This window comes from Ictalurus punctatus, chromosome 17 (genome assembly GCF_001660625.3).
Source record: "Ictalurus punctatus breed USDA103 chromosome 17, Coco_2.0, whole genome shotgun sequence".
NCBI lineage: Eukaryota > Metazoa > Chordata > Actinopteri > Siluriformes > Ictaluridae > Ictalurus > Ictalurus punctatus.
Genome location: NC_030432.2, coordinates 15,483,395 through 15,509,379, shown reverse-complemented (window position 1 = coordinate 15,509,379; position 25,985 = coordinate 15,483,395). Strand labels below are relative to the sequence as shown.

Sequence of the window (25,985 nt, the reverse complement as noted above, 5' to 3'; positions counted from 1 at the left end):
TTTAAAACTTACTTGAAATTCCTTCTTTGCAGTGTATGGGAACTTTAAAGACACAAGCATCCCAATAAGTAACCACAAACTAAAATAAATAAAGCTCAGTCTGTCTGAATAATTGGTTCTGATTGGCTGTAAGATGTTTGTTAAAACTAATGTACAGGTAGTTCCAGTCAGTTTAAACACTGTTCTAAATTAATGCGCTGCCTATAAACAACTGTAACCATAGTAACACACAGTTACAGCTGCATACAGTAGTTAAAGTCACAGCTTCATTACTGGTAGAGACGAGGCACAGATGCAGGTCATTCACACACGTACAATCGCTCTCTCACTGTCTCGTGCTCTCTCTCTCTCTCTCTCTCTCTCTCTCTCTCTCTCTCTCTCTCTCTCTCTCTAATATCTATTTATTATAATTCATTCAAAGAAATGTAATCTTATTGCACTACTTCATCTCTGTGTATGATTTAGAGCGGGCAGAATTTGAAGATCTAATGACCCATATACAAAATAACGGAACTTTACCATTAATTTATCTATTCATTCAGATTGTGCACTGCAAACATCAATAACAGCTTTAACCGCTTCTGAGATAAGCGGATGCGACCATGTAGGTGGATGCGGTTCTTTTCCTCCACGTCCTGCATTAAAAATGTGTAATGCACACGTAGCCGTGGATTATCCCCTAAATATATATTAGCAATGTTTTTGAGCAATCGTGCATTCTAGCGTAGAGGTGCGAATTTGTAATAATCAGAATTCTCAATATATATTGTAATCCCTGAAAGTGTTCTTCTTGCAGCTGTGTTTCGCTCTTGTTTATTTGCAAAGCCTGATAATACTGATTGCTGCTGCTCAATATGCATTACCTCAGTGAATATGAGCTAAAACTTGCATTAGTGAAGCACTCATCAAATTTGCATTTCCAACTTATATTTTATGTGTTTGCTTCTTAGTTAATTACCTCTTCATTTCTTTTCTTCCCTTTTTGTAAGTTCCCCAGTTTACTGCATGCCAGGTGAACTGGGAAAGTGAAGGCTTTATCTTTCCTGCGTAGTGAATAGGAAGGTCTCCTGCCATGTCTTTTTAAGCCGCCAGTCTCACGGCGTTGAGGAGTGTCTCAGAGGAGGGCACTATCTTCTCAGCTAGCTACATGAGTACATGACCACCTGAGCTTAGTGTAGGAACACACATGCTCCCCAAGGCTCAGAGCCAATCAGAGTTGTGCTTTGCGCTGACCGTAACCTTTGTATCCTCAAGTCTCAGAGCACATCACTGCTTTGTAGTCAGTGTTTTTTCACAAGTGTGCCACACAGGGACCCACTGCCTCTTGGTTTAAGTTATCATCTTCAGACATTTTGAAGGCTTAAACTAAACGTGGATTCCCCCCCCCCCCCCCCCCCCCAAACACTCATTTTTAGTGCTGATCGCCATCAAATTCACTGTCAAAAGCTTCCGATGTAACTGAATCAGCATCCTTGTGAATATGTCAAGCTTAGAGGTACATTGAGAAATAGTAGTAGAGCTTGTCAATTTGCAAATTAACATGACATTATGCGAATGAACACATGCCAGCAGTATGGGGGATCAGGATTGGGGGCAGTGGTGGCGTAGAGGTTAAGGCTATGGGTTACTGATTGGAAGGTCAGGGGCTCAAGCCCTCATTTGTACATTCAGACTGTACCTTTCAGATAAATGCCAATAAAATCAAGACATTTGAGAGGAGTTAGCAAGATGCACGTCACCTTGGACAAAGTGTAATGTGGCCCATTACCTAAAATGAGTCTGACACTCCTGACACAGTGGTTGTATAAAATAAATAAATTTAAAAAAAAAACATTAGACAACACACCAAGGCACAGAAACATCAACTTCACCACGAAATACAGATTATATGAATAAGCGAATTCTATATGTTCCCAACCCTACACACACAAACAATTCCACTGAAACGATTTGATTATAATGAAATGTTTTATCAAGCGTTTTATTCAGTTGACTTGAAATATCAAGCTACAGTAACTGGTTCATATGTTTTCCCACCTGTAGCAAGACATCGACTGATTTACTCAGCTGCTCTGAGGCTATGACTCCTTCCACTGAGCAACTTGTCATGTGTTTACGCTTACACATGATTTAATCCTTTTTATCAGATTTTATCCAACCCCATCTGACTGCTTCGCTTGACAGCAGGTTCAGTGCAAACTTTGTATCCTAGAATCCTTCAGTGACAGGTGACACCGATAAGCCGGTTTCATAATCATACAACTAATGTACCACATGTGTTCAGTTCTCATCATCCGGTGCTTTCTGACAGGCTCTGGTAGGAGACAAGACCCTGGCCTTCTGGCTGATGGATAAAGACATGTACACCAACATGAGCACCTTAATTCCCATGAACCCCGTCATTGACCGGGGCATTCAACTGCATAAGATGATCCGGCTCCTGACACATGCCCTGGGAGGGGAGGGCTACCTTAACTTCATGGGTGAGTCTCTCTATACACATTCAGAAACTGTGGTTTTCATTTTTGTTGTTGTTTAAAATCTGATTATTAAGGCTAATTTTTGGATTGATGCAGGATGTAATGAATATGATCCCTCTCCATCACGATCATGTTTTTAGCATTAGGGGATCTTCCAAGCAAAGTAGTGCTACTGACTTCTATTAATTCAATAAACCTGAACACCTACAATAGAGATGTTAAGTCTACACAACCCTTTTAAAATGGCAAGTTTTTCTAAAGTAAAAGAATGACACTGAGGTAAATCATGTCAGATCATTTTCTACCTTTAATGTGCAATTGCAAAGTATGCAAATAAAGTAGAAAATCAAACTTTTTCAGAAGGATTGGGGAGAAAGAATTTAATAATAACAATAATCTAGTTGCATAAGTATGCACATCCCTAAAATTATCCTTTGTTGAAGCACCTTTTGATTTTATTACAACTCTCAGTCTTTTTGGGTAAGAGCCTATCAGCATGGTGCATCTTGACTTGGCAATATTTTCCCACTTTTTCTTGCAAAAACATTCTAGATCTGTCAAATTGTAAAGGCATCTCCTGGTGCACAGCCTGCTTCAGGTCACCCACAGATTCTTAAGTGGATTCAGGTCTGGGCTCTGGCTAGGTCATTCAGAAACATTGATCTTCTTTTGGTTAAGCCATTCCTTTGTTGAATTGGATGTATGCTTTTGGGTCACTGTCATACTGAAAGGTGAACTACCTTTTCGTCTTCAGCTTACTAGCAGAGACCTGAAGGTTTTGCACTAAAATTGTCTGGTATTTGTAGCTATTCCTGATTCCTTCCACCTTGATAAAAGCCCCAGTTCTGGCTGGAAAAAAGTAGCCCTAAAGCGTGATGCTGCCACCACCATGCTTCAACACTCATATGGTGTACATTAGACAATAACACATTAGACAATAACACATTTTGCCACATGGTTTGGGGTGATTTAGTTGGGCTGTGATGTTTTTTTTTTTTTGTGAGAAAGGGCTTCCATCTAGCCATGCTATATTATATCACAAGCATGTGAGGAATATGAGAGATTGTTGTCACATGTCCAGTAATCAGCACTTGTCAGATATTCCTGCAGCTCCTTTAATGTTGCCATAGGTCTCTTGGCAGCCTCCCTGGTCAGTTTTTGTCTTTTCCTTTTGTAAATTTTGGCAGGTGCTCCATTTTTTCCACTTGTTGATGATTGCCTTCATGGTGTACCATGGTACATCTATTGTTTTGGAATTTATTTTATACCCCTCTCCTGATCGATTCATTTCAACAGTGAGATGCTGTACAGGCTTTGTCAGCTCTTTGCAGACCATGGCTTCAGCAGTCAGATGAAACCAAGAAGATGGATATGAAATCCTACAGAAACAGCTGGTCTTTATTTGGGTTTAATCAGAATAATTTCATTGATGACAGCTGTTTGATAATTACTTTTAAACATGAGATTGATTGTGATCGGTTCATTCTGAACAGTAATTATTAAAGAGTGTGCACACTTGCGCAACAAGGTTATTGTAACTTTTTGATTTTTTTTTCCCCTATATTTTCCCCTACAATGTTTCTGATTGTTTGTATTTTTTCAGTTATTTGTTATGTTTTGTAATTTCTGGGAAAAGGCTGGGAAAATTTCTCACATGATTTATCTTGGTTTAATTTTTTTTTTTCATCACAAAAACTTGGCATTTAAACAGGGGTGTGTAGACTTTTTATACCCAGTGTAACTGTAATATGCGCAGATATTCCTCTAGTAGCAACCCGATTAGCTCATTACACATATATTCACTGGATAGTTTAACACAGCATTTGTAAGATTAGTCATTTTCTTTTTATCTGAAATTTGTTCAGTATCATTTCCATGATAACAGAAAGTCACTGTCTTGCTGCATACCAGGGAGTACCAATGCCTACTAATTACAAGTTTCACAGATTCTCCTCTTTACATTTCAGTATCAGTTTCAGCATGTAAAGAACTCAAATGCTGTGTGTTAAGATTTGTTTTCCCATTATCAGTATGCATTAAAGCATTGCTTAGAATCTTATGCTGCATATGTTTTGCATGAGCGTGCATGAGATGGCACTTCTAGGTGCTGGTGAACTTTGCATTATAATGACCACCTCATGCTTATTGTTATGATACAGAAACCACCGCTGAGAATGGATGACTGTCTCTCTACTATCTCCTCACATAGGAATTAGACATATTCTATACGTTCTTGCATGGTGTTCTAGCCCCACCTACTGATCAGGTGAATGGCCCGACGTTCAGCCAGTTTGGCAATATTGCTCTTCCTTTTGCCTCTCAATAGTTTTGCTGATGATCACTTCATAATCAGGAGGCTACAAAACATCTGAAATCAGGCTGAATTTTTACAACATTGAGACAAAGGGTCATCTGAATTTCCTGAAGTTATGATAAACATGCTCTATGAATTACAATGTGGAAACAGTTACATGTAGAAACATATCTATATTCCCATGAATCCTGTTTATTTATTCACTGTTTTTGCCAAGAGTTTGGATGTCTTTATTTACCAGCTGTTTGTTAGTTTTCAAGGCACGCTTGTTCAAGGTGTATGAGGATGCATGCCCTTGAAGGAGAAAAAGTGAAAGAGTTTCAGGATAGAATAATGAAAACATATCAGGTCAAAGGTTTTTCCAAGTTAGGGATACAAATCTTAATATCGGTATTGAGCTGATATCACTCTTGTTAGACATTAGATATGAACACTGGATAAATGTGGGTTAAACTTGAAATTAAAATGTGGTAATAGACTATTTTATAAGCAAGTAGTACTTAGTTATTTGAAGTGATACTGAATTGATGCGCTGATCATGTACAGAGGCGCTCGAAAGTATGTGAATCTTTTAGAAATTTCTATACAGTACATCTGCATGGATATGACCTAATCCATCATCAAATTTTCACACATGTCCTAAAACTAGATAAAGAGAATGCATTTAAACAAATGAGGAAAAAATATTATACTTGGTCATTTATTTATTGAGGAAAATGATCCAATATTACATATCGGTGAGTGGAAAACTATGCTCCTTTATTTTTCCCAATTTAGTCATTGCAACCTTTCACCCACTATCAAGGTCTCCCACACATGGGGAGCCAACAATCAAGCAGTTCAGTGGCTCCAGCTATAAAGCAGCGGGTAAAAAGGAGGAGTTTACTTCTGGTGAGGGAAACTTTTCAGATCATCTTTATTGTCAGAGCGGTGAACAGCTTTGCTGTGCTTCCCAGTACAAGCAGGAGTTTTTTTCAGATGAATGTTTCCTCATTAACTCTGGAAATTCTTTTTTTTTTCTTCTTCTTTTTACCAAAAACTTTTTTTTTTTTTCTGGCAATAATGTACATCTGTTCTGTAAGAAAACATTATATTATCTTAAGCTTATAGCTTATGTTCTAAATGTAGAGGTGGGCGGAGCATCTTTTTAGTGGAATTAGAATCCATTTTTAAATGTGCTTTTCTTGTGATTGGCTTTTTACTTCTGCTTGTGATTGAGATATGTGCAAATAAGACACAAATTTTGCTTCTGGAAATCCTGTAGTTCTCTGAACTATGTATATTGCAAAAAATAAAAGCTAAATTTGACCATGTACAGTAAAAAGGTTTTCCAGGCTGCCACAGAGACACAGGAGATTAGCTGGTCAGTGGTAAAGCTGTCACTAGTTAAAATCCTGCGATTGCCAGAAAGCCACTGTTGATCTTAAGCAGGATTCTTATATACATTATGTACACTCACTGTTCACTTTATTAGGAGCACTTGTACAACTGCACATTCATGCTAATCAGCCAACCTTGTGGCAGCAGTGCAATACAACAGAAAGAAAAATCATGCAGATACAGGTCAAGTGCTTCAGCATCAAACATCAGAATGAAAGAAAAGTGTGATGTCTGTGACTTTAACCGTTGCATGGTCAGATGGTCTGGTTTGAGTATTTCAGAAACTGCTGATCTCCTGGGATTTTCACGCACAAGAGTCTCGAGAGTTTATTAGGAACACCTGAACATTTTGTGTAAAGTGGACAGTGAGTGCATAGTGTAGAAGTGAGGAGGCCAAAGCGTTCCAATTCATCCCAAAGGTGTTCATTGGGGTTGCGGAGAGCGTTCAGGCCACTTGAGTTTTTCCACTCCAGGCTTGGCAAGCCACGTGTTCATGGAGCTCGCTTTGAGCACAGGGGCTTTGTCATGTACAGCTTTGGGCCTCTTTAGTTCCAGTGAAGGGGAAATCTTATGTGCACTGTTGTGTACAAAGACATTATATACAATTGTATGCTTCCAATTTTGTGGCAACAGTTTAAGGAAGACCTACATATGGGTGTGATGCTCAGGTGTCTACATACGTATGGCCATATAGAGTATGTGCTTGCATCTGACTCTGGCAGTTGGACAAGTAAATGTCAGTGCAGTTCTATTTGTATGATGGTATATAATCACCGTGAACAGTAGTGGAAATAATGTGAATTGCTTTTGCATGGCTTTTTTTCTATTTAATTTGTATGTTGTTGCATCAGAAAAGTTTCAGAATAAGGCTTTCAGGTTAAAAAAGAAGCATTTCTTAATGTATACTCTCTCACTTTAGATTATATATTTATTCATGACCAGTAGGTGGATATCACTATGCATCTATAAAGGCTTCTTTTTCCAGCAAACAATCACTGGCTTATTGTAATATGCATAGTGCTGGCACATACTGGCATTTTTTTATTCTAGATACTTTCTTGGACATTTTAGTCTGAGGAGATCTTGTGGTTGGGTTTCTCAGTCATATGCATATCTTTGTTTCTCTCCTATCAGGATGTGTTAAAGTGCAGTTTTTGGGCTGTTTTAATGATCTTATTTGCACTCAAAAATAAGTTCTTCTTGATGTGTTTATTGCCCTTGTGTGTGCTTTTTTTGTGCAGCAATATTGTTATTAACTACAACTTTTTTCACAAATACTAACTGTTTCATAAGGAAATTACTTCACAGTTGCAGTATAACGTTTGGTTAGGTGTCATCGAGTATGTCATTTCTAGCTACCTAATATTATATTAGACTAACAAAGTGTACACTACAGAAAACGCTAGGGGATAAAATAAAAACTTTAATGTTGTCAAACGAGTATGACAGCAACTACAAAGCTTTAGCAAATGTACTCAGATTAAAGGCAACACTAGCACTGTGCACACCAGCACCCCCTCATCTCTCCCCCTGCCGTGCACACACCCATCTGCACAGCATGCGGTGCATCTTAATTAATTGGTATCTATTGAATAATCATATCTGCAATGTGTGCAAATATGAGAGGGAAAAGTTCCATCTTTGTCCACTCTACCAGTAGTTTTTTAATTGGGGCAGAATGTAGCATATTTTGATCCAGTATGCTTTTGTTACATTTACAGGTGCATCTCAAAGTAACTTTTTCCCATAATGTAATTTAAAAAGTGGAACTTTCATATATTCTACATTCATTACACATAAAGTGAAATATTTTTTTGTTTTAGTCTCGATGATTACGGCTTACAGCTCATGGAAATCAAAAACCCGGTATCTCAAAATATTTGAATAAAGAATTTATAATACAGAATTGTCGACCTTCAGAAAAGTATGTTAATTTATGCATTCAATACTTGGTCAAGGGTTCCTTTTGTACGAATTACTGCATCAGTGCGGTGTGGCATGGAGACAATCAGCCTGTGTCATGCTGAGGTGTTATAGAAGCCCAAGTTGCTTTGATAGCAGCCTTCAGCTCATCTGTATTGTTGGTTCTGGTGTCTCTCATAGATTGTCTTTGGGGTTCGGGTCAGGCGAGGTGGCTGGTCCATCAAGCACAGTAATACCATGGTCAGCAAACCAGTTACTAGTAGTTTTGACACTGTGGGCAGGTGCCCAAGTCTTGCTGGAAAAGGAAATCAGCATCTCCATAAAGCATCAGCAACTCCATAAAGCTTGTCAGCTGGTGGAAGCATGAAGTGTTATAAAATCTCCTGGTAGACGCTGCATTGACTCTCGACTTGAGAAAACACAGTGAACCAACACCAGCAGATGACATGACACCCCAAATCATCACTGACTGTGGAAACTGCACACTGGACTTCAAGCAACTTGGATTCTGTTCCTCTCCACTCTTCCTCCAGACTCCAGGACCCTGATTTCCAAATCTTCCCCATGATTGTGGTTGTGTGTACTGAACCAGACTGAGAGATTAAAGGCTCAGGAAACCTTTGCAGGTGTTTTGAGTTAATTAGCTGATTTAGAGCTCTTCTCAGGCTGACATTTCTGTATTATAAATTCTTTATTTGAATGTTTTGAGATACTGGATTTTTATTTCCGTGAGCTGTAAGCCATAATCATCAAGATTAAAACAAAAACGGTTTGAAATATTTCACTTTATATATAATGAATCTAGAATATTTGAAAGTTCCACTTTTTGAATTAAACTATGGGAAAAATGAAACTTTCCACGATATTCTAATTTTTTGAGATGCACTTGTACATTTACAGTTATTTATTTAGCAGTAACATTCATTAAAATCAACTTACAAATTGTACAAATACAAGCAAAGTGATATGTAAAGCAGAGAGCAATACAAGTGGTATCATACCAAACTTTTCATTGAGTGCTAAAGGAGCAAAGTGCACAGTGTAGAGACTTAATTGGGTGCAAGTTAGGGGTTAGTTAAGTGTTCACCGAAGATTCTGCCGTCCAGACTGAGGTTGGAAGTTCATTCCCCCACTGAGGGACAATCAGTTTGCAGGTTCTGGAAAGGGACCTCATGCCTCGCTAAGTAGGCACTGCCAGGCATAGTTCGTTAACTGATCGCAGGTTGTGGGAGGGAACATAAACATCAAGGGGAGTGTTGAGGTAGTGGGGTGCCAATCCAGACAAGCTCGTGTATTTGAGCATCAAGGTGCTGAATTTGATGCGGGCACGGTTACAGGAAGCCAGTGGAGAGAGACCAAGAGGGGTGTGACGTGGGTCCTTTTGGGCTGGTTTTCAACAAGGCGTGCTGCTGCATTCTGAATTATCTGAAGGGATTTAATTAAGCTGTCTGGGAGGCCCGGGATTAGTGCATTGAAGTAGTCCAGTTTGAGATCACAAGAGCCTGGACTGTGTGTCATGATCAGTAAGATAAGGTCTGATTTTCTTGATGTTATACAGAATAAACCTACCGGACCGTGCAGTTGTTGAAATGTGGTCTGCAAATTTCAAGTGGTTCATGTTGACATCGTTAAACTCCAAATTAGGGATGTAAAGCCTGATTTATGCTTCCTGGAAGAAAACAAATAATAATAATAATGGACTACTGGAGCCTACTGAATCTCAGAAATCACTGCAGTAAAAGTCACTCTCCGAATCTGAAGTGTCGTGTCTGGAGGCAAACCTCAGCAGTGATGCGCGAATAATGGAAGCTGGCGTTCCAGACCTTCTCAATCACAGAAATGTCCTGACGGAGTAGCAGAGATAAATACTACATTGTTTCATTTTCTGTGAGCTCTATATCGTTTCCATTCCTAAAGGGATAAAGGCGCACTGTAGATATAGTGTTCATCTTCCACACTGTTGGGCTGATAAAATAATTTACATTTTTTAATAAAAACGGTCCATAGTCTTTTAAACTAGTTTAAATTGTAGTATGGGACAAAAAATAAGAAAAATCACACAAGCATTCTGCTTTTAACTGCGTCTTAGCTTTGTTTCATTGACAGCTAGTTTCCTCCTACTTCTCTAAGAAACCGTGAATGCTGAGAACTTTCAGAAGCTTTTTTTTTCCAAGGCACTTCTCAGAACTACTTCAGGCGAAGCATAAACCAGACATAAGAGTGAGTATTCATATGAGGCTGAAACTCTGGCTCAGTAATGGATTTGAAAACGGACTCAATACAGATCTTGCACTTGCACACAAAAAATAGATTGTCTTAAGCCAGGCCTTCATGTCTGTGATGTCTCAAACAACCAGCAATTTGTCACCTTATTTAGAGATGTCAGCGAGCTGTCGGCTGATATTCAGCACTCTGCTGAGTATCAGACTAAAAATCAGTAGCATGCAACCCTATTATAAACCTTTACATCTAGGAATATTTTTAAACACGGTATAATTATGAAACATGTAAGCGCGAATAATCAAAAACTGTAAATCTTAGATGAAAAATAAAAGCTGTGACATTGCAGGTTTTGTCTCTGATAGCTTTCTGTCTGTCAAATCCAAAAAGAACAGATGCATGCTGGAAGATTTTTTTTATTATTTATTTTAGGTCTGCTTTGACTTTCAAGTCGTTCACCTTCACTAAGCAAACACTGGCCTCTAACCATGCTTTCTGCCTCTGAGAGAAGACTACATTACTGCAGTTTCTAACCTCGCTCAGAGTTTCTCTGTGGGATTTATGGGGATCTTGGCAGACTTTTTGCTACATCACAAAATAGCATGTTAAAGGTTTTTCTGTGCTTTGAAGCAGGATTGTCGATTAAGTCCTGGAATAATTTTTAGATTTAAATGTCTTAAAGTGTAGCCAGTGTGACCCATGCATCTATACAACATCTGAAATTTTGGATTTGGAATTAAGAACTGAAAATGCATAATAATATCAAATATAAAGCAGACAGCTAAAGGAAGATTGGAAGTGGGTGTGACTTAAACCGTCAACAAAATCCTAAAAGTAGACAGCGAGAAAGCAGTTAAACAAATGAGAAAAAGTATTATACTTGGTCATTTATTTATTGAAGAAAATGATCGAATATTACATATCTGTGAGGGGCAAACTATGCTAATTTATATAAATAGGTTTATTCATTTAAATTTTTTTCCATTAAAAATGATCCATAGAATCACTAGAAAACACGGGGGAGGGGGCGGGTGGGAGGAGGAGGAGGAGGAGGAGGACAGAGGTAGAAATGCTGGCACTGTCAGCATGTCATAAATAAACGCTGTAAATGCTTCACACAACGTGGTCTTTGTTTGTCCCGCGAGCTTGGTATACGAGTGCTCGCTCACGTCGTATGAAAGTAAAAACCTCCTGCATGCACGAGTTTATTATTGCGTTCTACAGGATTCCTGTCCCAGTGCACACCTCCAGTCTCAACTGGATTCCCTGTGAACCTTTCTGGCAAGCGTTAAAAAAAAAAAAAGAAAGAAAGAAACAGAACAGTGCACTTTCTATGTGTATCTGAATTTGTGTCCGTTTAGACACATTATCTGTTCATTTCGAATAACGTATTCGTATTGAGTTACATCCCTAGTGTGCATGGTGATGGACCGGCATCCCATCCGAGTCCCATCCAGTCTCATGTCCAGTGTCCCTGGGATTGTCTACAGCACCACCATGACCCTTACCAGGATAAAGCAGAAAGAAGTGTTCGCATTTACTTACTGCACAAGTGTTCTGTCTCTTCCTTTTGTACACTGAAGAAAGGAAGTTTTTGAACAAAAATGTGAGAAGTTGTTATTCCCAGGATACATCATGTAATCGGATGGAGGGAACAGAGAGCCAAGAACGTAGTTGTCTAAGCAAGGTTTACATTCTGCTTTGGGAAGTTGGCATTTTCCTCATCCTCTGAGGTTTTGTGAGACTACACTGCCTGCTGCAACTGTTATTGTTAATATTCCCTGCTTATCTCATCTTCATTTCCATATTTTTGTTAGGATTTTTCAAATCTTGTCTGTATCCTGGGATTAAGAATTGTCTATCTTGTAGTCAAAGACGCTTGTTTTTCTTTCTTAGTTCTTGCCCCCTGACTCTCTTCCATATTCTCTCCAACTCTCTTCCTTTTTTGTTTTTCTGTCTCTCTGTTGCTTATTCGCTCTCGCTTTGTTGCGTTCTATCGCTCTATGGTGACAGATTTTTGACTTGCTAATTCATAAGCATGCGTAACAATGCATGCGTAATGCACAGTTCGCTTATTGTTTGATGCTTCTTTAACAGCTCGCTAATGTGTTTCATTAGAAAGCTCTGTCACTTCCCTGTCCGTTCTGCTCCATCTGGTCACTCACTTTCATTCCTTCTCTCCTTCTCCCACTGCTCTCTATCGCTCTGAATAAACAGCACACTTCATCACCATTGTTTTGCTCCCATTCTCTCGCTCGTCAGAGCTCCTCCTCGCCCCCTCAGAATTCAATTATCCGACTGTTGTTTTATGATGTTGTCTTGTCAGCTGATGACGGATTCATTATCTCATCACACCGCTCAACGAGCCTGTCGCCTCACGCTTTCTCTTTCGCTTTTATTCCTCTGTTCACTCTCCGGGTGAAAATGTATTCCTGTCCTCCTCTGCAGCCCTCCCCGGTGATCTCCTCCCAGCAATCCACTGTCATCGTCTCCATGGCCAGCACTAGAAAGTTCTCTATCCCACAGTAGTACAGCCAGGATTACAGTGTAAATGCTGTTGGGTTATGTTCAGCTAATACAAATTATACAGCGTTCGAAACTCTAATGAAAAGAATCAGTTTGCACATACAGCTATGACCAAGAGTTTAAATTCACCGGACAAAATAAAGGCAGTGATGGATTAAATTCCAAATTCACACCTTTATAAGATGATGTTATATCTTTAAAATGGTGTTTGAAAACTCCAGCATTAGTAGCTGTTATTGCACTTATACTTTTTGCGATAGGAGACTCAAGTGTCTCAGAAGACAAGCTGTTTTATTGTATTTCTAAACCTCCCTCCCCTCCCCCTTCGAGGTCACTTTTCATAATCCAGTATCATTCTTTCATACTTTTCTCTTTTTTTGTATTGTGCTCCTGTGCTGTTTCTGACATCCCCCTCCCTCCCCAAAACCCCTCCCCATCTTTTTTTCTCCGCTCTTTTTGTCCCTAAAATATTTGAAACAGAAATCACTGAATTAATTAAGCATTTTTTTTTTTTTTGTATGAAAACTAATTGCATAACACTAAAAGCACAGATTCAGATGATAGACACATCCATCTCCTTTGATTTATAATGGAAGCATCCTGAGTCAGCAGGTTTGAGATTGTTGTTTAGAAAAAAGCTGTTTTGTGGTGAGGTGCTGTGAGTCACATTTTCTAAACTGTCGCATTATGTGCATGGGTAAGCCTTTTTACAGGAAAGTCGGCTTGGGTTTTAAGTCTAGTAGCTTATTGCTTTATTCATATTTTAGTCAGTTTGGAAATTAGTTTGAGTTTGGGTTTAGATAACAACTGATGACAAAAGATTCGTTTTCCCACTCACACTTTTCGAAGTCTTGCCTTCAGTCCTGCTGGATTGCTTGGTATTTGGAATCTTGGACTGGTTTTATATTTTAACTGTGTATGGTCTATGCATTTGTTCACTGTGTTCAGGCCGTTTCGTGGATTTGACCTGGACTGTTATATAGATTACAATCTGTTCTTGTCATCCATAATAAAACTCCTGCACTTAGCCCATATGCTTTCATTGAGTTAGTTTTACACTGAAAAATTACAGTATTATTTTTTTGTCAGCAAAAGCTAAACAGTCAATGCATACTCAAGGTTATAATCTTTTCCTTTTATACCACAGCCCTGTTGAATTCTTGATTCTGATTGGTCAGAAGGTGTGGATTGATTTTCTGTACCATGAGCTAGAGGTAGACAGATAGATACATAGTATTAATTAATTAATTAATTAATTAGGACAGAGGACTCTGTGTCGAGGACAGAGGGCTTTGATTTAAATTGTTTTGTTTGTTTCTTTTGTTGTTGTTTTCTTTCTTTTTTTGGCAAGCTGCCTCTTTTGTCTTATTAACTATGAACTATGACTGATATAATGATAGCAGGAACATTCAGAGTAACTATAAACAAATAAAAATACAATGTCATTCTGTAATAAAACAAATGTAATAATTGGCTAATCATTCTGGTTATGTGACTCTGGTCATGACGTTATGACTGCTCTTAAATGCTGCTGCTCCTTCCTTTGGAAGTGAGCACATTTATTACTTTGCATACACTTACTTTCAGTGACTTTGGTGTGGTGTCATCTGGCATACTAGTTCTAGCTAGTGCATATTATACTAGCCTAATAAAACAGACCCTACAATATGCATTTTGTTTCTAGAGGAGAGAAAGCCATCATAGATTTTTAGTAACAAAATTAACACTGCCAAGTGATCTGTCTATGTGAATAGTCTTTACAGTGAACGAAACGTGCAATTTGTACATGTACATTTACTTTTAATGTGAACTTCTCCTGACTTCAACATCTCCTGCTGTTTATAGGTAATGAATTTGGTCATCCGGAGTGGCTGGACTTCCCACGTGTTGGGAATAATGAGAGCTACCACTATGCACGTCGGCAGTTTAACCTGGTGGACACAGATCACCTGCGCTACTGCCAACTGTACATCTTCGACCGGGACATGAACCGCACAGAGGACAAGTATGGCTGGCTCGCTGCACCACCGGTGAGAGGCACATTTCCCTTTAAAACTCTGTCTGAGAAGTATCATTTTTATCTTTTCCCTTCCTTTTTATTGTGGGGTAAAAATATTCGTGCGGAAAATACAATATATTAAATAGTATAACAATATGTTCCATTTATATTTAGCAATGTATCTGCATCATATTCCAATATATTCTGTTTTCATATGATACAATGCAATAATTTCTCTCACGCTGTTCATAAATCCCAGGTGTTCCTGGATCTCCTGTTCTCTCCCACTTGCTCGCTTTCTCACCATATCATTTTTTTTTCTCTCTCACTGTATCACACTCAGTCATTGACACCAGTGCACATGATACTTCATTCACTTCTCTCAACAAAATCAATTTCATGGCCCAAACAAACCAGATGGCCTTTTAATCGTTTTATTTATTTCACTTCCACGTTCCCAACCCACCAAAACTCAGTAGCTTTTAGAGTCGTAACCCGGCACTGCATACAGAGAGTCACATTAAGTGATCAGCATTGCCAGATACACCGATTCAGGTCTCGTCCCGTATTTCACCCCGGTGACTCGTTTTAAAGCAGTGTAGAGACGTGAAAACGAGAAAGACACGCTTTTTCCTCTTTCAGCTGTCTGTGGCTCACTCACTCAGTCAGTCTTCAGTAATGGGATCATCCAAACAGAGAGCATGGCACTGAATAGGCGAGATTTAAGAGCAAGACCATGGAATTGATTCAGTACTGTATCCCTGTATGATCCATGATACAGATATGACCTTGGGGCATTGGTGGAGTGTGGATCGCAACTGCTGCTCAACGCATCAGCAAGAAAATATGCTCTTTTTTCATTTTCAGTTTTATAAACAAGACAGGTTCTTGTCATAGACAACATAGGCAACTGCTTTATTGCACCATCTAAACGGCCATTTCATGAAACCTTTGTGTAATCTATGGAATAAAACCAGAACTACATGAAGCTAAGCCCCTCTCCAGCTACAGACATCAGTGCTACCATCCACATCTTTGATCATCACTTGGTATCATTCACCATCACCCTCCCTGACCTGCCTAACATCAGCTATCAATACCTCTCTCCCACTCGCAAAACCTGCACTCTGTCTCCCCTTCCTCTGTAACTTCCTACACCCTATAATCCTTTCCCGACCCTGACTCCTGTTCCTCTCTACCACTGGAATTATCCACCCACACGCTCCTCTCTTCACTTTCCTCATCTATGGACCTCCTCTGAACTGTTGGGTGTGTTGCACAGCAATCAGAGAAAATTAAGAGCAGCAGAGAGAAATTGGAGGAAATGACAATTTGATCCTCATCTCGTCTCATACCGCACTCACTCGTATCAGATGTGACTTCTGCTAAGACCACCTTTTTACAAGGAATCTTCTGCACAAGATACTCACAGCATCTTTTTCTTAACTTTTTAACCCTCCAACTCCCCCTTCATCATCCTCCCTGACTGATGATTCTGCCAACCTTTTGTTAAGAAGATTGAAAAAATTCTGCCAAACCTTCACTCCCACACTGCACATTCAGGATTCCCCTTCTCTTTCTCTCACACATTTTTCTTCTCTGAGAAACTCCATCTTACTAGACAGCCCAACTGTCATCAGTCCTCATTCTTGTCGACCACTGAGCAGCATTTGTCACAGTCACAACAAGACTCTTATCCATTCTCATGATACTTGGAATTTGTGGCACAGCATGGCAGTGGTTTGCTTCCTACCTGGAGGCCTGTCATATCAGGTGACATGGAAGGGATCTACATCTGCGCCTTACAGACTCTCCACTGGTGTCCCACAAGGCTTAGTACTTGGCCATCTTCTGTTCTCCCTCTGTATTTGATCTCTTGAGGAAGTCATATCCTCACATGGGTTTTCATACCAATGCTATGCTGATGACACTCAACTCATCCTCTCCTTTCTTCCCGAAGACACTCATGTTTCTGCGTGTATAGCAGACATCTCATCATGGATGGCAGCTCATCAGCTGAAACTTAATGCCAGGAAAACTGAACTGCTGTTCATCCCAGGAGATGTCCAGGGAGATGACAAGATCCTGAGCAACTCTCAGACCACACCATCTGTCACTGCATGCAAATTTGGGGTACCCATGAACAATCAACTGTCCTTTTCCTGTCACACTGCTAAACTGTCACGACCATGCCAATTTATCCTTTGCAACATCAGAGGAAATCGTCTATTTGTATATTATGGCTTATCAAGCCACTCAGGTGCTTGTTCAGTCCCTTGTCATTTTGAGACTGGATTACTGCAACTCGCTCCTGGCAGGTCTGCCTGTGCTTGTCGTTTAACCTCGGCAACTGATCTAAAATGCAGCCACATGACTTGTTTTCAACCTTTCAAATTTCTCCCACATCACCCATCTCTACGCTCACTCCACTGGCTTCCTGTAGCTGCCTGCATCAGATTTAAAACATTGATGCTTGTCTACAAAGTCAGAAATGGACCAGCACCCACCTACCTTAAAGCACTTATCACACCCTGCACTGCACCACGCTCACTCTAATCCTCTAGCACTGCTCAAATGGTCCCACCATCCCTCAGGGTACAAGGAAAGCAAGCATCAAAACTCTTTTCTGTTCTGGCACCTAGGTTGCTGAATTAACCTAGATGTCTGAACAGCTGAGTCACTGGCAGTCTTCAAACGATGACTAAAGACCTACCTCTTCATTAATTCTTGTGTGGTCTTGTGTGTTTTCATACAATACTAACCTCCCCAACAGCATTTTAAGACTGATAGTACGCTTAGTCCCTGACCTAGTGAACCAGTTTGAAGATGTACTTATTGATAGTGACTTCAAAGCACTTCTGTAAGTTGCCCTGGTTAAGGGTATTTGCCAAATGCAAGAAATGTGAATGTAAATAAGCGTCCCATTGAAATGCATACAACTGCATTTATATAACAAGATGAGTAAAAGCAAATCAGTAGCAAATGCCCTGCCATCAGCACGAACCAGCCTAGCTAGCAAGTTAGCCACGATGGCTAGCACAGGAACTTCGGAAGAAGCCTCCTCACACATGGATGTTGTTTCTGTGAGTCAGCTAAATAGGAATATATTTCTGCTCTTACCAAAGACTTTATTGTTCCACTTCAATCGTCCGTGAATGCATTAACGGAAACGGTACCGGGTTTCCAGCCTCGCTTGTGTGCAATGGACTCGCTGGCAGGTGATAATTTCAGCACAATGGCTGCTGCCGAAACTAGGATCAAAACTCTGCAGGCACGAAATGCGACACTCTTAGATTGAGTTGACGACTTGGAAAACTGGTGAGAGCTCAGTATCTTGAATGTTCCAGAGAACTGTGAGAAAGGCCAACCTATAACTAAGTTTGTGTCCGAGATGCTAATGGAAGTTATGAGTCAAGAAGTTTTTTAAAAAAACCCTCCTGAACTGGAGCACGAACATCGAGCTCTGGGCAAGACACCACAGGAAGGACGACTTCCTCGTCCATTATTTGTATGTTTCCACAGATTCCAGGAGAAGGAAAGCACACTAAGGTGGGCCAGACAACATGAGGCAAAATACAATGGATCTGCTTTGAGGTTTTATCCAGACATCTCTGCCAATCTCGCCAGAAAACACGCTGCCTTTAAAAACGTCAAACAGTTGCTTTACCAGAAGGGAATTAGTTTCTAGTTGCTTCACCAAGCACGGCTATGAGTTCGTTGTGATATTGAAACACTTCTCTTCAACACACCCGATGAAGCTCAGCAGTTTTACGATAAATGAGTTGCTACATGTGAATGACTCTTTGTATGGCAACAATGTGAACTTCAGAAAAGCCATGACCTGTAGTGGACTTTATATTTTCTGCCTGGCCGTACCTGTTTAAATATTTCGGGTGGCTCTGTGGAAAAAGAAAACAAGGTCATGGACCATTGGAAGCTGTGTGATAGTTGGGAGCTTCGGTTTGTTTTTGTTCAACAGACAGATCAAGAGTGTATTATAGTTTCTATCTGTTGTAGGGTTTTATTGTCTCCAAGAGTTTCTTTTTTTTTTTTTATCTCCCCATCTACTTCCTCCTTTTCTTCCCCCTCCATTTATCTATTTATGGGAATTTATTGGGGGACACATTATGGACAAATTATTTACAACGAATAATAATGGTAGGTACTGGTAATAAAATAAGAGTAAGTAAATAAATTTTATTTATATAGCACATTTCACACAGCAAAGCTGACCAAAGTGCTGAACAGAGTAAGGAAAGTAAAAATAGAAAACAGAATAAAGCCAAATAAAAAAAGACAATAGACAATAGTAAAAATTAGATTAAAACGCCTGGGAGAAGAGATATGTTTTAAGCCTCTTTTTAAAAGTAGTAATTGAAGAAAAATGAGGTACAGGAGATTAGCAGTACGCTTTGTTAGTTGGAACGTCAGAGGTTTAAATGGACCAATGAAGAGAACTGTCATATTTACCCATTTATAAAGATTAAACACAGAAGAAACACTTTTTACAAGAAACACTCTTGCGCACAGACGATCATAACCGTCTTAGAAAATCTTGGGAGGGGCAGGACTACCATTCTAATTTTAACCATAGGTTATCGGTGCAGTTATAACAATCCATTAAAAAATGCTTTTTATGACATCTGGAACAATTTCAGATCCCCAAGGACGGTATGTTATTGTATCAGGTCAACTTTTCAATACTCCAGTAGTATTAGTCAGTGTGTATGCTCCCAATTGGCATGATGTTAACTTTGTTAAAAAGATATTCTCCTTGCTACCAGACTTAAACATTTATCACCTTATATTTGGTGGGGATCTGAACTGTATGCTTGATACAACCATGGATCATTCAAACCCCAAAACTGTCCCTCTCATGAAAATGTCTCGAACTCTTGCAGGCTGTGTGACTCAGATTGGCTGTGTGGATCCATGGAGATTTTTATTTAAAATTCCAGATAAAACAAGAATTCTCTTCTTTTTCACATGTTCCCCAGACTCAATCAAAAATGTAGAATATTCAGCTATTTTTGAATCAGACCACACCCCCTTAATTCTCTTTGTTTTTCATATAATTATCCAGAGCGGCCTGTTTGGAGGCTAAACACAACTTTTGTGGTTCACTCCTTCATTAACATTCAGAAATTGAAATTCAGAAATTCTCATTCTACAAAAAGTAGTCCTTAGGCGATCATTTCTCTAGACGTGGAGAAAGCATTTGATAGAATTGAATGGAATTACTTATTTGCAGTATTGAACAAATTTGGATTTGGCCCAAAATGTATCTCCTGGATTCGCTTGCTTTCCTCCTACTCAAAAGCGTCTGCAGTCACAAATAAGATATTTTCATAATATTGTTCTCTTTCCAAGGGTACATGGCAAGGTCCCCTCAGCCCTATTTATTTTGCCTGTAGAGCCGCTGTCTTCAAAACTTGGATCTTCACAATCCATCGAGTATAAAGTTTCCTTATACGCCGATGATCTCTTACTATATTTATCTGACCCATTATCATGTGTCCCTGATGTTGTGAAAATACTAAAAGATTATGGGTATTTATTTATTCATTGCTTCCCTGTTAATTATAAAGCAGATCAGATAAAGGAGACAGACCTGCCCTTTTGCATATCAAAAGCAGGATTCAGATACTTAGGAATTAATATCACTCATTCTTATTCAGGTCTGTTCAAAGCCAATTACAGTCCTATAATTAAAAAACTTGAATCCGATTTCCAACGATGGAGTGCTATACATTTATCTCTAGCTGAAAAAATCTATTCTGTTAATCAATAGGGCTTCCCAGACTGTTATGTTTGTTTCAGTCTTCCAATCTTTTCGTAAAAGGCCTTTTTTAAATAAATTAATAGTTTGCTGTCTTTTATATTGTGGGGAGCAAAAAGCCAACAATAAGAGTTTCTTGAGAGTCAAAAAAAAGGGAGGGTTGGCATGCCCAAATTAATAAACTACTACTGGGCAGCAAACTTACAAAAAATTCTTTATTGGTTATCCAAATATCCAAATACAGACTGGTGTGTGTAGCAAAGGATGAATCGTGTAAGACATCTCTTTCTGTACTGATCTCAATGAAATCACCATTCTCGCCATCACAGTTCCCAACAAGTCCAGTAGTAATTTTGACTCTCAAAATACACAATCAGTTCAGACCAGCATTTCAGCTTACTGACTTTGCTTTATTAAATCCCATATGCAACAATCATCTTTGTCCAGTCACTGAACTAGACTCCACTTTTAAGCCATGGCAAGGCCTAGGCCTTTGCTGGTTACAGTGATCTTGCCAAAACACCCAATCCAAAATCCATTTTTTTTCCCCCTATCTTCAAGTCTGTCACTTCATCCAAGCTCGGTGCTCTGTATTCCCTCAGTTGCCCCCAGAATCACGATTGGATTCCGTTTTACAGGTCCCTCTACACCTTAAGGGCCTCATTTCAAATATATACAACCTAATTATATCGCTCCAAGATATATCAATAGAAACGATAAAAGCAGAATGGGTAGGAGAGCTAGGAATTGACATATCTGAGGACACTTGGAATAAAGCTATTGACAGCGTGAATGGAACCTCATGTTCTGCATGACTCAATCTGATTCAGTTGAAAATTCTCTATCGTATCCATTACAGTAAGATTAAATTGGTTGACCTTTACCCCAATATTGGTGAAACATCTGATCGTTGCAGTGCTGATAAGGCAGATTTAACCCACATGTTCTGGTCATGTTCTGAACTGAAAGGATTTTGGTTCTCAGTTTTTGATTGTTTAAATGTAGTTTTTGACTTAAGAATCCAACCTAGAAATGTTCAGCAGAAATGTTTAGTTCAGCAGAAATGTTTAATAAAAATGAAATTGGAAAAAAAAAAGAATCCAACCTAACCCAATAATGGCAGTGTTCAGGGATCAAGCAAAAAATTTCACAAAGTATGGGACCCTTTAATAATTAATTTTCAGAAGAATACAGGTGCATCTCAGTATTAATATCGTGGAAAAGTTAGTTTTTTTCTGTAATTTAATTCAAAAAGTGGAACTTTCATACATTCCAGTCATTAAGTAAAATATTCCAAGTCTTTTTTTTTGTTTTAATCTTGATTATTACGGTTTACAGCTCATGGCAATCAAAAATCCAGTATCTCAAAATTATAGAATTTATAATACAGAAATGTCCACCTTAGAAGAGCTCTTAAGAGCTCTTGGAGGCACAGAATCCAAGTTGCTTGAAGTCCAGTGTGCAGTTTACACCGTCAGTGATGATTTGAGGTGCCATGTCATCTGCTGGTGTTGGTCCACTGTGTTTTCTCAAGTTTAGAGTCAATGCAGCGTCTACCAGGAGATTTTAGAGCACTTCATGCTTCCATCTGCTGACAAGCTTCATGGAGATGCTGATTTCCTTTTCCAGCAGGATCGGCACCTGCCCACAGTGCCAAAACTACAAGTAACTGGTTTGCTGACTGTGGTATTACTGTGCTTGATTGGCCAGCCAACTCGCCTGACCCGAACCCCAAAGAGAATCTATGAGACACCAGACACAACCATACAGATGAGCTGAAGGCCGCTATCAAAGCAACCCGGGCTTCTATAACACCTCAGCAGTGCCACAGGCTGATTGTCTCCATGCCACACTGCACTGATGCAATAATTCGTGCAAAAGGAACCCTTGACCAAGTATTGAGTGGATAAATGAACATACTTTTCTGAAGGTTGAATATTTTGAGATACTGGATTTTTTATTTCCATGAGCTGTAAGCCGTAATTATCGAGACTAAAACAAAAAAAAGGCTTGAAATATTTCACTTTATGTGTAATGAATGTAGAATATATGAAAGTTCCACTTTTTGAATTAATTTACGGGGGAAAAAAAAGAACTTTTTTCACGGTATTCAAATTTTTTGAGATGTACCTGTACATCTTTCCCTCTCTGAATTCACCTCACAAGACATAAGGGAAGTACTGGAACTTATGTAATCCTATAGGTAACCACACAAGTCTGTACATGACGTTATGTATATATTTGTTTGTTTATTTTTTATACATTCTCCTAATTTCTTCAATTCATTAACCTCCAACCCCCTTTCTTTTCCTCCTCCTGTTGGACTGTTATGTTGTGTTGGGGTATGGGACTGTTATGTCGGGTTGGGGTATGGGACTGTTATGTCGGGGTATGGGACTGTTATGTCGGGTCGGGATGTGGGACTGTAATGTCGTTTCGGGGTGTGGGACTGTAATGTCGTTTCGGGGTGTGGGACTGTTATGTCGGGTCGGGGTGTGGGACTGTTATGTTGGGGTGTGGGACTGTTATGTCGGGTTGGGGTATGGGACTGTTATGTCGGGTTGGGGTATGGGACTGTTATGTCAGGGTATGGGACTGTTATGTCGGGTCGGGGTGTGGGACTGTTGGGTTGGGGTGTGGGACTGTTATGTCGGGTCGGGGTGTGGGACTGTTGGGTTGGGGTGTGGGACTGTTATGTCGGGTTGGGGTATGGGACTGTTATGTCAGGGTATGGGACTGTTATGTCGGGTCGGGGTGTGGGACTGTTGGGTTGGGGTGTGGGACTGTTATGTCGGGTCGGGGTGTGGGACTGTTATGTCGGGGTGTGGGACTGTTATGTCGGGGTATGGGACTGTTACGTTGGAGTGTGGGACTGTTATGTCAGGTTGGGGTATGGGACTGTTATGTCAGGGTATGGGACTGTTATGTTGGGTCGGGGTGTGGGACTGTTATGTCGGGGTGTGGGACTGTTATGTCGGGGTGTGGGACTGTTATGTCAGGGTATGGGACTGTTATGTCGGGTTGGGGTATGGGACTGTTATGTCAGGGTATGGGACTGTTATGTCGGGTTGGGGTGTGGGACTGTTATGTCGGGTCGGGGTGTGGGACTGTTTGGTCGGGGTGTGCGACTGTTTTGTCGGGGTGTGGGACTGTTATGTCGGGTTGGGGTGTGGGACTGTTATGCCGGGTTGGGGTATGGGACTGTTATGTCGGGCTATGTGACTGTTATGTCGGGTCGGGGTGTGGGACTGTTATGTCGGGGTGTGGGACTGTTATGTCGGGGTATGGGACTGTTACGTTGGAGTGTGGGACTGTTATGTCAGGTTGGGGTATGGGACTGTTATGTCAGGGTATGGGACTGTTATGTTGGGTCGGGGTGTGGGACTGTTATGTTGGGGTGTGGGACTGTTATGTCGGGGTGTGGGACTGTTATGTCGGGGTATGGGACTGTTATGTTGGAGTGTGGGACTGTTATGTCAGGTTGGGGTATGGGACTGTTATGTCAGGGTATGGGACTGTTATGTCGGGTTGGGGTGTGGGACTGTTATGTCGGGTTGGGGTGTGGGACTGTTTGGTCGGGGTGTGCGACTGTTTTGTCGGGGTGTGGGACTGTTATGTCGGGTTGGGGTGTGGGACTGTTATGCCGGGTTGGGGTGTGGGACTGTTATGTCGGGTTGGGGTTTGGGACTGTTATGTTGGGGTGTGGGACTGTTATGTCGGGTTGGGGTTTGGGACTGTTATGCTGGGGTATGGGACTGTTATGTCGGGGTATGGGACTATTATGTCGGGTTGGGGTATGGAACTGTCATGTTGGGTTGGAATGGGAATTAACTTTAAAAAATTTAGTGAAAACGGAATGTCTTTGGAACTGTGTCACTAAACAGTTTCTTTTTTGTAACTTGCTCAGATGATAAATTTAAAAATATAATTTATTAAATGTTTAATTTCCCCATTTTGCAGCTCCCAAAAAAATATAAATTATGACCTGTCGGTGGTCTTAATCCCATTTTTCCTGTGCAGTATTCAATTATGCGAGGAGTAGCTTAATTTATCCAACAATATTCAACACTGAAAAGTATGTTTTAGGCTGTAAATACACTTAATAAAACTATGGAATGCCAGTTGAGGCAAAGTAATGAGGGTGGAAGATGCAGCAAGTTACATCACATTACATTTGACAGCAAGGGGGAAAAGCACTGTTTCCTACTTATGTCAGCATTTGTTATCCCTGATTTTTTTTTTTTGGTCTTAAAGGCAAGTGCTGTGTGTTTAAAGGTGTTGGGTGAAAAACCCCATCTTGGACACCACTTCTCAAGAATAATCTGGCAACCTCAGGGGCAGGTGTTTTGCATAATCTGAAATCAAAGCTCAGAAAATTGACTGCGTAACTAAACACTGAATCCTTTTCACGTGTAAATATGGATGTAACTTTTGATCTTTAGGTCACTAACTCTGAATAAGAATCATAATTAATATTTTAGTGGACTTATTGACATATCCCCTACAACGCTGCAGCCAAAAGTGTTGTGAATAATTAGTGAAACACGAAGCGGCTCTGAGCATAAATAAGCATAAAACATCTGCACTAGACAGGTTGTTGTGTTCCTCAAGCGGAGCATTCTGGGTAGCAGTTTGTCATTTTAATCCTTTACTGACTGCAAGGCAAATTGCACTTTCAGTAAAAAAAAAAATATATATTTTTTTTTTTAAATAAAGAAAAATTAATATATACATTAGATGTATTTTAAGAGTCTCTCATGCAGACTTGGTAGTATCATGAAGTGATAATCTAATAGTGGAGGGTTTAAATGTATTAATGGAGATCTAAAGTTGTAATAGTTTAGCTAACGTTGCCACAGTTTCTCTGCGGGGCTTTAGGGACGTGCTTCTAAAAGATTAAATCTTTTAACGAAAGTGCCAAGCAGGCTAAGTCATTAAGTCCGCTTAATCTTGAAAAAACAAGAGAACTTGCCTCCTGAATTAAATTTGGACATTAAGGCCTAAGCTGTTAACTTATTTTCATAGTGATGGAAAAAGGTCCGTAGAGACATTTAAAGCTCAAGTGAATGTTTATTTCTGCGAGCCATTTTGTGCCAAACCTTAGCAAACAACTAATAAACATCTGATTTTATTTTATGAGTGTTAGGCACTTGGGTGACCTATATGATATAATTCTGATTATATTATAATAATTATATAATATAATATCTACTCTATGATTATGAAACCTTCCCTGGTGCAATAGATAGGAGTAAACAGTAGTAAAGTAAGTGAGCCACTGCTGATCAGATATAATCACTTCCCCTGCACCAGTTCTCTGTCCCTGTGCTAGATCTTCACACAGCGTTTGCACACAGGGTTTAA

At 39.8% G+C, this 25,985-nt stretch overlaps 1 protein-coding gene across 2 annotated transcripts in view; it reads left to right on the top strand.

Moving 5' to 3' along the window:
* gbe1b (glucan (1,4-alpha-), branching enzyme 1b) overlaps positions 1-25,985 on the top strand; it is a 138,626-nt gene that overhangs the window by 79,861 nt on the left and 32,780 nt on the right. For both annotated transcript variants that reach the window (XM_047161562.2, XM_017490921.3), the window contains 2 exons: positions 2,312-2,483; positions 14,689-14,873. In XM_047161562.2, coding sequence (XP_047017518.1) covers positions 2,312-2,483; positions 14,689-14,873 — 357 coding nt within the window. The remainder of the gene's footprint in view (positions 1-2,311; positions 2,484-14,688; positions 14,874-25,985) is intronic.